A 12,488-nucleotide genomic window follows, 5' to 3' on the forward strand; every position below is an offset into this window, starting at 1 on the left:
TCCTCCGCAGCCATGGCCTCAGCAGGGGCTGAGAAGCGGCCAGGGGCCCAAGAGGGAACAGCATTGGGACAGTCACAGCTTACGGAGGTGCCTGGTGGCCATGCGCAGAATTCTGAGGTGACCATTAGGCTGTCTAGCCTTCAAACACTTGGCCACAGAGCTTTAGGAGACCAGCTTCTGTGCAATGACCCCCTAACTGCCAGGACAGGCTCCACAGCCTGGGAGGGGCATGGGCTGGTGCCCTTCATCTGTATTTGGTATCTAATGGCTGATCCCTGTATCCTTTGCCTGGCCATGGTGACCAGTTACCTATGTGTCACCTCTAGTGTCCAGTTATGGGAGACCAGTGCCTAGTGCCAGCCCATGAAGCCTGCCAAACCCAGGGTGAAGACAAGTGCCCAACAGGGCCAGTCTCAGAGCCAAAGATCCAGGAGGAAAGACTCAAGCTGGAGGAAGAGAGGCACAAGCCAGAGGTGCAGGCACTAGAGGAGAAAGGCCCCAGGCCTATGGCCTCCATTGTGAGGACCAGTCATGGTCTGAAGAGGAAGCTGGTCAAGTGAGGGGGCTTTCAGAGGGAAGAAGCTGAAGGGCTGGGGAGGTGGAATGGGGGTGGATTCCGTAGGATTCCTAAATCGGGCATTCCTGCAGTGTACATACTTATCCTCTGCCACCACCATCACTCCTCCCCTCTTCTGTCCCTCAAGAGCTCTGATGTAGGGAACATCCAGAGAGGGAGTCTCAAAGCCTTGTAAGGGGCTGAACTCATGAGCTCTTGGCCCCTGTCCAGCCCCGGGCCTCACTGACCAGGAAAGGGACAAGAATCTGGGCCTGGGGTGGTAGGTAGACAGGGCTATTCCCTAGGACAGGGCACAGGAGCCAAGGCTGGAGGCTGGCTCCTCAGGACTTCTTGTCCCCTAGCCTCCCAGGACCTAGCCACCAAGCCCATCCTAGGGCTGAAGCTGAGCTGCCACAGGGGATGCCGCTGCAGAGGGAGGAGCGGGAGAGTAGCCAGAGTGAGCCCTTGCCGTCTGCCAAACAGCACAAAAAAGCCAAGAAGCGCAAGAGTGTGGGAACCCCAGTGCTCCCTGTGGTGGCCAGCACAGTGTCTGCGTCCTCAGAGACCTTAGGACTGGAGCGTGAGTGGCATTCCCCGGGCCTTCCCTTTATCCCCCGCCTGCTGGACCCCTGACATGGCACAGCTTGGCGCTCCAGCACCTGCCCTGCCCCGGGTCCTTGCAGGAAAGGCCCAGCGCCTGCGGCCCCTGTACCAGTACATCAACTATTGCAACCCTGAGCTGAACCAGGCACGGGAGGGGGACAGGGAGGCCGAGGCTGAGGTGAAGCCTGAGTCGGAGCTGGCCCTCATCCCCAAGGAGACAGGTGTGGAACAACTGTAGGCCTTGCTGCCAACGGCAGGTGAGCTGGGCTCAGGCCTCACTTTGCCCTGCCCCAATATGTTCATGACCCCCACCTACACTCTGGTTCCCCTGGGAGAGGAAGCTGGCGAGGAGCCTGGGGGTTTGCCCAGCCTGGGCGTCAGCGGTTGCCTCAAGGCTGAGATGCTCAAGTCAACTCAGGTGGACACCAACAAGATGCTAAGTGTCTGCGCTGCCCCACTTGCACCCCCACCCTCTCCTCAGTACAAGTGACTGTCCTGCCCCACTGGGGGCTCCCCTTCTCCCAAGCCTGAACCAGAGCAGCAGTCTATGGCCCTAGGCACTCAGGTGGAAGAGGGGATTCTGCCCCTACCCCTACTTGGGATCTTGGGTTTGCTAAAAATAAACGTTTTTCCTTTTCTCAGACTGTGATCCCCCAAATAAGATGCCTGAAGAGGGAGAGGCTGGGAAGAAGGGTGGAGGATTCCCCAGTAGAGTGAACTGGATTGCCCAAGAACTTGACAGAAATATAGATTCCTGGGCACTACCCCAGGCCTAAATGAATCAGAATCTGCAGGGGCGGGGCCTGGTTCTGTGCATTTAAAACCTCCTCAGATGAACCTGAAGGTCAGACAAGATAACAGTGGGGATGGAAAGGCGGTTGGTAAGGAAGAACTTGGGGAAGAGAAAGGAAAAGAACTGTCACATCATGGGAAGCGGGTGCTTGGCCTTACTCCCTGTCTCCCAGGGAAGGGGCCTGCGTTGATCTGACCTTGAGGGGACCAACACTTGGAATCTTCCTTCTGAGGTGGCAGAGTTCATTTGCCTGTCCCAGGAGGGGCAGCTCTCACAGCTGGACCAGACTTTGCCCCCAGAGTGGCCCCTGGTGACAGAGGAATTGGTGCCTTTTTCTGGCAGGCAAGGGGTGGTGGTAGAGGTGAATGTTCTCTTTGGACCCCTGTGGCTGAGCCACTGGATGACTGCGGCGCCTGATCCTCAGGGGTCTCTGGGAAGAGGGGGCCAGTGCTGGCCATTTTGGAAAGCCCCTATCCTGCTGCCTCCTGGTCCTCTTGCATGTCCCTCAGACATCGTAAACACAGGGAATTCCAGATTAAATGGATTTCTCCTCCCTCCAACCTGCTTTTCTTCCTGCTTCTCATCTACACAGTTGTTCAAGCCAAAATCCTGATATCACCCCAGACCCCATCCTATTCTTTGCTCATTGACTCCTGCCAGCTAATCAGGCATGAAGGCAGGTGAATCTACCCTCTCAGACACAGAATCTCTCGGACACCCGTCAGCACCCTTGCCTGGGACACTGTCATCTCCAGGTGAGAGCTCACTAGTCTCCCTGCCGGTGGGCCCTTGCCCCACCAACCCACCCAATGATTCTGCTACACACTCCTGAACCCCTGATGGTGTTGCTACCCCTCTAGCACCCTGCTCGTTTTACCCCAACTACCTTAAAACTTTTTAGTGGCTTCCTGTAATTCCCTGACCAACTCCACCTTTTCTTACCTTCCCTCTCTGCCTGTGGGGCTTCCCCTGCCTAAAATGCCTTTATTTCTTCACCCTCAACCTGGCTAGTATAACATGTACCCTTGAAGACTCACGGCGCCTTGCTTCCTGCTGAGCCAGGCAGCACCCAGTGCTGTATTGCCCTGCATTGTAGCATCTACACGCTACTACCACTGTGGGTTATATAACTATTTCGGGGACTAGACTGTGAACTCCCCAAGGCCATGTGTCATTGCACCGCATCCACCTAACAGAGGGGCCCCATGAAAGGCACCAAGATAAGGAGACCAAGGTGGGGAGCCAAGGAAGCTGCAGAGAGGGACAGGTTAGGATCTGAAAGGCTGAGGCCATCCAAAGTCCAGGACCATATGGGGGGGGCCCCTGTAAGAATGGCCTGGCCATCCAGGAAGGGAGGGGGTGGGCAGGCCCATATGGAGGAAATAGGAAGAAAATGGGCATAATCCCAGGCTGTTCCCTCTTTTAAGGGTCACTTGGATGCTCACTGGCCCCATGACAAGGCCTCAGGGCAAGCCGTGGGATCAGGACATTTATTTTTTTGCCCACACTTCTCCCTGGGCAGTGACCTGACTGAGCTAGGAGATACTTCTACAGGGACCATGCAGACTGAAACGCTGTCCATAGGGATGAGCACGAATTCTCCAGGAATTTTAGAGGTAGAGGGCTCTTCAAGATAACTGAGTTTGATCTCCTGACTTTATGGCTGAGGAAGCAGAGGCCTGCAAAGGAGTGGCCTTGCATGAGACCACACCCTGGGGCCCAGGGAGGGCCTGCCCTTTCCTGAGCCCTGAAGATCTCTGAACCTGGGGGCTCTCTGGCTAAGGCCTGACCCAAGAAGGCTGAGCATCTCCTTTCTCTGTGTGGTCTCCAGGGCTGGAGGTGTCGGTCAGGCCAGCACTGATAAGGAAGATCTGTTCCTATTTCTTCACAGGTGACGTAGGAAATACTCAGTAACCACAGAAGAGTCAGTCTGTTTCCTGAGGGCTTACTCACTTGTCAGGCTTGTCTAAGCAGGGTGGGTGATAGTAGCCACAGAAAGGAACAAGACACCACTACCACTCCTAGAAGCTCACTCTAAGTGTGTAATGCTAAGGCAGCATAATTCAAGGAGACGTGATAACGGAAGGGCTGAGGACCAGAGCTGTGGCGCCACAGGTAGTGGGAGTGACTGCCACTTTGCCTGCAGGAGTGAAGAGGCAGCTCTCCAGCTGCTTCCTGAAGGAGAGAGTTGGGTGGCCTTCCAATCAGAGGATATGCCAGGGATGAAGCCTCACTAGTGTGGAAGATGTCAGCCCCATGTAGGAGGGCCATTTAGCATGGCTGAAGCAGAGGCCTGGCTATCAGACCAGGCTGGGTGTAGGCAACGAGGGATATTGGCCTGACGTTTTGGAGAGGTTGCTTGGGCATCAGCGTGAAGGGCCGAATAAGGAAGGGAAAGACTGGCGATAGGGAGGTGAGGAGGCTGCTGCCATTGTCTGGGTGAGTGCGAGGCCTAGATTTGGTTGGGGGTTGGAAAATAAGCAAAAGGTATTCTGGAAGCTCTCTTCTGCTTGCTGTAAGAGAGAGGAAAAGCTAACTGCCTTTTCATTGGCTTGGAAAAACTTTATTTTGACCCAAGGAAGATCCTGAGATTTGGGAAACAGGTCCTGGAAGGTGATGCTGACTTCCTCCAGGAGGGGGAGCTGCAGGACAAGCCTGGAACCAGTTGACTGTCACCTCTGGGAACCAGAACCCTGCTGGCTTCCTTGGGAACAGGCATCTGGGCCACTTCATGGTACCTCTCCTCCCCCACACCAATCCAAGAGATACAAGATGGTAAAGATGTCTGAGGGATGGCCATGGACCTAGGTTCTGCAGAGTACCAACAGAGGACCTGGGTCCTCAAGAGTAGCTCTGCCCTAAGCCCATGTACAGTCGGCCCCAGGACTTGGTTGGAATCCATCTTTGTAAACCAGAGGTTTTATTGCAGTCCTATAAAACCTAAGTGCCACTGTGGGTCAATAACATGGCCCTTTCTTAAGTAAGAGCATCTGAGTCGGATGCAATGGATGCATGTGCTTTCTTGGTCAATACCCAAATTTAGGGGGGATCTCAACATCCTGTTAACACACAGAAGGATGACCTGGAGCTGAGCCGGGAGGAAGGGAGCAGCTTCTCCTCCTTCACCTCTACCAGCATCCTGCCTGGTGGGGTTCTTTCTACAGTCCACCTACTAGTTCAGGCCAGGCTGAGATTCCTGCTGTAGAGAGGAATGTAACCTGGATGAGGACCCGAGCGGGGAAGGGCAATGCCTGGGCACTCAAGAGTCTGAGATGCCACAGGCACTAAGGAAGGAATAGTTCAGGGTCAGGCTCTGTAGTAAGAGGACCCTGACCAGGCTCCTAGCTCTGTCACTTATAACTTACAGGAGGCAAGTAACTTTGCCCCTCTCTGCTCTGAATAACGGGAATATTAATAGTAGTACCTCGTAGAGTGGTTTGGATATTAAATAGAATAATACACGTGAACCATCTATCCCTGGGGCCCCAATATGCAGTAAGTACACCCCAACACTAGCCACTGTTATTTTACCTCACAAAGACAAGGTCTGAAACCAGGACAATACAGGAAAATAGGCCTGGTGACTCCTATAAAGGGTGCCAGGAGGAAGAGGGAGCCCTCTCTGAGCCTCTCTCTTTCTGGTGAGGAGTCCACAGCAGGCCAGAAAGAGGGAAGCTTAGAGAAGGGGAGAGTCTGGTCCAGACTTAATTCTGGCAGAGGAACAAAGGAGTCGATGTGTCCTTTCCCACCGTCCTGCCCCACCTGCCTCTGACTGACAGGGTTAAAAGCCTCTTCCTGTGGGGAGAACAGGTTAGTAAAAGCAGAGCTGGAGACTGGCTGGCTAGGCCAGGCAGTGCTCGGCTACACCCCGGCTACAATGCTTCCGAGGGGCAGCGCCTTCCTCCAGTTCACCCCGTCTAGCCTCCCTGGGGCCACTCCTCACCCCTCCTCTCCCAGGGCTCCTCTGGAGCCAACCCCTTGGTTTCAAGAACAGAACCCTTCCTGACCTCCAGCCCAGGGAGACCTCGAACTCTCCCACTATCTCCCCTTAAACGTCAGGCCTGATTGGCCCCCTGAAGTCTTAAGTCCTGTTTGCTGAGGAAAGACTTCTTGGAGGGCTCCAGAGGGATTCAGCTGCAAGGAATAAGCCAGGAGATGAGGGCAGACAGTGGTAGGAGCCTGTGTGTCCCGCTAGATAGTGAAGGATCCAGAGCAGGTCAGGGCTGCCATAGAGCCACAAGGAAAGAGAAAAATAGAAACAAATCTACAACAATCAACAAGCCTTTCATTATTAAAGAAACCCAATCTACCAAACAACCAACCAACAACCACATGTCACAGTGTCAGACTTTCTGATTTATTAACATTTATCAGATGTCCCAGAGCTCTCCCTTGTCTCCTCTCTGCCAACTCAGGGGCCCTCTGCCCTAGGTCAACAGCCCCTGAGAGCTCATCTACTACAGAACCCCTCCTCCCCGCCAGGGAAGGGGCAGCCTGCAGGCCGGAAGGGCTTGGTCACATGGGAGCGAGGGCAGGTGCAGATCCCTGAGGGATGACTTCCTGCCCTCACCATTCCTGAGATGCCCCAGCCCAGGACGGGCATGGAAACAAGGCCTCTTGTCATTTCTCCTCAGGCCTGAGCAATCAAGCCAAGCTGGCTCCTTGCTGTGCTTTCTCATCCAGTTAAGACCACAAATAGGCTGATGAAGCCCCCAAGTCAAGCCTTTGCTGGAACTGCTCACACACTGGGGGCAGCTCCGCCCTGTGCAGTGTGCCGGCCCTCTCAGCCATGGCAATAGGAACGGCACCGCCTCACCAGTCTGAGGAGTAAATGAGCACTGGAGGGGGCGTTCTCCTGGGGCCACCTTCAGATTCACCCGAATTCAACTCTGCCCAAGTTGACCTATCAAATGAAAGACACTGTGCTATAACCAAGCCCTCCCATCACAGCTCCTCCCTCACCCTTTGCCCCGTGGCAGGGAGCCCACGTGCAGGCTCACAGGTTATTCCGCTGGAGCGCCTCACACAGGTTCTGGTTGGCGTCAGGCTCCTCCGTCAGCACCTCCACAGCCTCCCACTCCCCGGATCGGCTCGACCGTTTGATGGCATCCACCACGCTCTGCATGTAGAGCCCATCCTCGAATGAGGCGGCCATGGAGACGGGGGTATGGTCCCACGTGCGGCGGTCCCCCTGCCCCTGGAAGGACTGGCGCAGGGCCTGCACCATGTAGACCATGCCCTTCAGGTAAAGCAGCGGGACATCCTGGGGCCCCTGCTCGGGGAGCCCCGTGCCCACAGCCAGCGAGTCCCTCAGCAGCAGCTCCTCTTGTGTGGCAGAGTTCTTCTGCCCGTAGAGGTCAGCTCCCCGGGCAACAAGGCGTCCCGCAGAGCCCACCACCATGACCTCGTGCACAAAGGCGCCTGGCATGTTGAAGTTGAGTGTTACTGTGCTGCACACACCCCCACCCATAAGCATCTGGAAGAAACAGAAGTCATCGCTGGTGACATGCCGGATGCCACGGATGGCTGCATTCTGCCTCACAAAGGTCTTGAGCAGCCCATGTACCTTCTCGGCTTTCTGGCCAGTCAGGTGGGTCAGCAGGTCCACAATGTAGGTGCCCATGGTGTGCAGGCCCCCACCGCCCATGAGCTCATCACAGATCCAGCCGTAGTTGGGGCTGAGCAGGCTGCCCGAGTAGACGCGGGCATCACAGATCATCACTGCACCCACGTAGTGCTCGGCAATCAGCTGCTTCATGCGCACGAAGGCAGGCAGGAAGCGCAGCACGTTCCCCACCAGGCTCATCAGCTGTGGGTAGTAGCGCGAGGCTGTCACCATCCGGAAGGCATCCACCGAGGTTGCTGCCTTCTCACAAACCACATTCTTCCCAATGCCTGAGAATAAAACACAGCAGGAAATCTCAAAGTCCCAAGGGGTTTACACTGGGAAAAGAAAACCCATTTCTGGAAGGCAGGTGACTCAGGAAAGCTGCCTGAGACCAGGTGGTGACCTGGGACAAGAGGAAAGGTGATCAGCTTGGATGAAAACAGTACCCAGTGACTGGGACTAGAGAAAGAATTATGGGCTCGAGAAAGAGAAGCAAGGTCTTAAAGGAAAAATGAAAGGAGTAGAGGCAGAAGGTGCAAACCAGGAGTGGGAGGTAGAGAGGTGGCACAAGGTTAATTTTATGTGTCAACTTGGTTAGGTTATGGTGCCCATCGAATACTAGTCTAGACACCGCTGGGAAGATATCTTTAGATCTGATGAACATTTAAACCAGTAGACTTTGAGTAGAGCTGATTACCCTCCATAATGTGGGTAGGCCTCAACTCATCAGATGAAGACCTTGAGAAAAAAGACTGAAGTTCCCTGAAGAGGAAGGAATTCTGCCTCCAGACTGCCTTCAGACTCAAGTCTGCAACATCACCTCTTGCTGGAACTCAGATTTGCTCTGCAGATTTCAGATCTGTCAGCTCCTACAATAGCATGAATCAGTTTTTAGAAAATAAATCTCTACCTCCCTCTCTCAATATACATCCTCCTGGTTCTGTTTATCTCAAGAACACTGCCTAATACAAGTGGGCTGGAGAGGTGGACATGCTTCTTGGACATGCTTATGTACCTTTATGCATTTATTAGATCATCAGCTTGGGGTAAGAAAATCAAATCTATATTCTAGGGGATGAGCTTGGCACTCTCAGTTGTAACTGCAGAAAGGGCTCTAAGATTCCTCGCAGATTGTCCTCTGAAAACACTGGTTCAACAAGTTAGTGTAGTCATAAGGCCCGAAAATGCTTGGCTCCAGTAGGAGGGGAAAGGGAGAGAAAACATCCTTTCTGTCTCATGCCTGTTCTGAGTACATCGCAGCTGGAATGCACCCAGAGAGCAAAACAAAGCTAGACAAAGCCCTGAAGAGAGAGACCAAGAGGACTGAGCAGCTCCCACACGAGGAAAAGGAAGGGATCAACACTCCTCCACATCATGAGATGAAAGCTCATGAGGGTACGAACAGCCAAAAGACACCAACTCCTGGAGTATTCCTGTGAGCTTGGGATGGTTCAAGCAGAAGAAAGTCTTATGCTAGTATCTTCAACAGAAAACTTACAAAGCCCAAGAAGTCGTATGGACTGGACACACACAGGTTTGGGGGTACAGCAAGCTAGGGAAGTGTGAAGACATCCAGTTATTCCATTACTCATTCCACAGACACTGCCCTTGGGGTGCAACTCAAATTCCACGACCTCAATTCACCCAAGAAGTCATGGGCTTCTTGAGGGAACAAGCTCAAGGGTCTGGTACAGATGGCAGAATAAGGGAAGACTTCATGGGGGAGTGCCGCCAGGGATCTTTAAGGAAGCAAATGTTCCAGGGAGCATAAGGGGGAAAGGACACCCAGGCAGGAAACTGCATGTGCAAAGGCACTGAGGAAACGGCTGGGATTCCTAAAGTCCTGAGTGCACACCAGGAAACAGGTTGGAGGGTTTACACAGGGTCGATAAGAAATGTAGGAAATTGGATAGATAATTGGTAGCTCACTCACAAAGACATTCAAGGTGGTGGGGTAGGTTTAGGGTTGGAATCCCAAACTGAGCTCTTGATACTCCCTTCCCTGAGTTTTCTCCACCTCAGTCAATGGCGATTCATTTCTCCCCGTTTCTCAAGCCAGAATCACGGATGTCACTCACATCCATCCCACTTTCAATCATCAGTAAATCCTGTTGGCTTAGCTTTCAAACTACATCCAGGATCTCACCAGTTCCCACTACCACCAGTGCCACCTTCCTCATCCAAGTCACCACACTTTTTTGCCTGGATTATTGCAATGGTAACTTAACTGGTCTCCCTCAGTCTTTTTTCTTTTTTTTTAATACATTTTATTTATTTATTTATTTATTTATTTTTGGCTGCGTTGGGTCTTTGTTGCTGCACATGGGCTTTCTCCAGTTGCAGCGAGCAGGGGCTACTCTTCGTTGCGGTGCGTGGGCTTCTCATTGTGGTGGCTTCTCTTGTTGCGGAGCACGGGCTCTAGGCGCACAGGCATCAGTAGTTGTGGCTCGCGGGCTCTAGAGCGCAGGCTCAGTAGTTGTGGCACACGGGCTTAGTTGCTCCACGGCATGTGGGATCCTCCGGGACCAGGGCTCAAACCCATGTCCCCTGCACTGGTAGGCGGATTCTTTACCACTGCACCACCAGGGAAGTCCGGCTTCTTCTTTTTTACATTTTTATTTAATTTTTTATTTTAATAAATAAAAAATATTTATTTATTAATTTAGGCTGCGCTGGGTCCCAGTTGCGCACACAGGATCCTCGTTGTGGCCTGCGGGATCTTTTTTTTTAGTTGCAGCATGTGGAATTCTTAGTCGCAGCATGTGAACTCTTAGTTGCGGCATGCAGGATCTAGTTCCCTAACCAAGGATTGAACCTGGGCCCCCCACGATGCGAGCGCAGAGTCCCACCCACTGGACCACCAGGAAAGTCCCTGGGTGTAGCTTCTTCTGATGGATTCTGTTCACACAGGCTCAGGAGGGGAACTTGTCTGGCCACCTTGCAACAGAAACAATGGGGCCCCAGGACAGCTGGCTGCTCAGAAAGGGCCATTTATTGGTGCCAAACTCGAGCTTTGGAGCCACTCTGGGATTCAAATTCTGGTTCTCTCGCTTGGTTGCTGCATGACCTGGGACATTTCTAAACCTCTCTGGGCTTTGGTTTACTACACTGTAAAAGGAGAGTCCCATCTACCATGCAGGGTAGAACAGTAAGTCAAGTGAGGCAGTATATGTAAAGTGCTCAGCCCAGCACAGCTCTGTCACCGGTACATTTTATAACCATCACCATGAGAGAGACCCGGCAGACGTCATAAATACAGGAAAAAAAAGGGTCCGCTGTGACTCAGATTTTAAGACTCACACAGAAGCTACATTTCCAGGCCAATAATATCAATGTTCAATATTTTGAAAATTTAATTTTTAAAAAGAAGTTTAAAGATCAACATGAACATAGATGAGTTTTCTCATTCTATGTGCTTTTTATCAGACCTCTCATAGAGTTAGGCCCAGACCAGTCCTTCAGAAGCTCACATCCTGACAAAGCCCACAGGAGATAATCTGGTGCCTTTGGCCAATCCTTCCAAGCTCCCCTCACTTTCTACCCTCTCCCCTGCCACCCTGACCCTCAAGAACCCCACAGAGCATTTGCCATCTGCACATATGGGATTCTCGGGCATGAACTCCCAGTGTTACGAAGCTCAGTGCTGCGGCAAGGAGGAACACATGTGTAGCCTATGACCCAATTCAATCTCTTCACTTTACAAAACTCTTGAAACCTCCTGCTCTTCTCTAAACAGTAATGAAAGCTTTACAACAGGTACTGGCAGGACAACAGAACAGCTAGCCAAGCGTTACATGCCCAAGGCGGGGAGCAGTGTGGAAAGGGCAGGGGGACAAGGCAAGGGGAGAGGTCCTTGCACAGGGGTCCAGAGCTGGAGCAGGGCCCTACAAGGAGAGTAGCACCTAACTGCTATCACTATCTGCTCTTGGAGGGTCTCCAATGCTTCCCCACACTTGTGGGATTTTAGGATTAGGGACAGGAGAACCACAGTACTGGGTGAGAATTTGGCCACTTGGCTGCAGCTCTGGCCAACCCAGAGGTTTCCTGCTACAACTATGCACAGCAGGGGTTGGGGTGGACACTGCAAGGTGGGGAGGAGAGGAGGTGGGCTGGGAGGAAAAGGACTCCTGCGGCTGTTGAGAGTTTGGTGGTGATAAAACTAGAGTAAGTAATATTTACTTCATGCCACGAGAGGTCAGGGAAGGGGAAGAGGCCTTCCTTCTTGAGCCTGAACAGTAAGAGAGCTTTTGAACTTGGGACCCAGTAGTATTACTAGTGTGGGAGCTAAAGGCCATCTTGAGTTAAACCAGGCTCCTACAGGCCAGCTGCACAGGTCCTGTACCTTTAGGAAGAGTGGCGTTGCCTTGAAAGACAAGTTTATTTAAGTTTATCTAGCTTTCCTGTTAGGAAATCAACGAGATATTAGAGAAGCTGAAAACCACTTTTGTCTCCAGGGAATGGGGAAAGCATGGATGCCGAGTGCCATTAGCTCAGATCTTCTGGAGGCTGAACAAGTTCCAGACTGCAAACCTCTCTCCAGCTCATGCTCCCCAGACGACCTAGGAGTAAAGTGCCCTGAGAAGCTGCCCCAAACCACCTCTTTGTTCCTTAGTAACGCACCACAGGTTCACAGCTCTGGGACAACACCGCTGTTTCCCTCTTTAGAGGTGTGGGACTAGACAAATGATTTCAAACAGCAGGGAAGAGAAGCAGCCCCAGAAAAATCAACACTTTTATGTTTTACAAAATCCATGGATTCTGCCTTTTTTTTTTTTTTAACAAAGAATGTTCTGCTACTTAGAAAAGAAAGTTTGATAGCCACCGGACAGAATCACTGCTGCCCACAGCCCAGTCTCTCCCGGGTCACAAGCCCCTGTCAGCTCCCTGAGTCACACCAGCAGACTGGGCTTGCACAGGTAGAATTTGTG

At 52.5% G+C, this 12,488-nt stretch overlaps 2 protein-coding genes across 5 annotated transcripts in view; one reads left to right on the forward strand and one right to left on the reverse strand.

The window, feature by feature from the left end:
• Positions 1-10: 10 nt before the first annotated feature.
• GFOD2 (Gfo/Idh/MocA-like oxidoreductase domain containing 2) overlaps positions 11-12,488 on the reverse strand; it is a 43,806-nt gene continuing 31,328 nt past the window's right edge. For 3 of the 4 annotated variants that reach the window (XM_060289834.1, XM_060289835.1, XM_060289838.1), the window contains 2 exons: positions 6,953-7,847; positions 11-6,175 (listed from right to left, as the gene is read on the reverse strand). In XM_060289834.1, the coding sequence (XP_060145817.1) occupies positions 6,034-6,175; positions 6,953-7,847 (1,037 nt within the window). In that variant the 3' untranslated portion in view covers positions 11-6,033. Of the gene's footprint in view, positions 6,176-6,199; positions 6,856-6,952; positions 7,848-12,488 lie in introns of those variants that run through there. The other variant, XM_030863626.3, reaches the window with a different exon arrangement.
• Positions 13-1,649, forward strand: C19H16orf86 (chromosome 19 C16orf86 homolog). The gene is given in 4 exon segments (XM_030863643.1): positions 13-117; positions 327-556; positions 889-1,136; positions 1,240-1,649. Coding segments are annotated over 4 exon segments (993 nt in total).

The sequence above is a fragment of the Globicephala melas genome, chromosome 19 (assembly GCF_963455315.2).
Source record: "Globicephala melas chromosome 19, mGloMel1.2, whole genome shotgun sequence".
In the NCBI taxonomy this organism is placed as follows: domain Eukaryota; kingdom Metazoa; phylum Chordata; class Mammalia; order Artiodactyla; family Delphinidae; genus Globicephala; species Globicephala melas.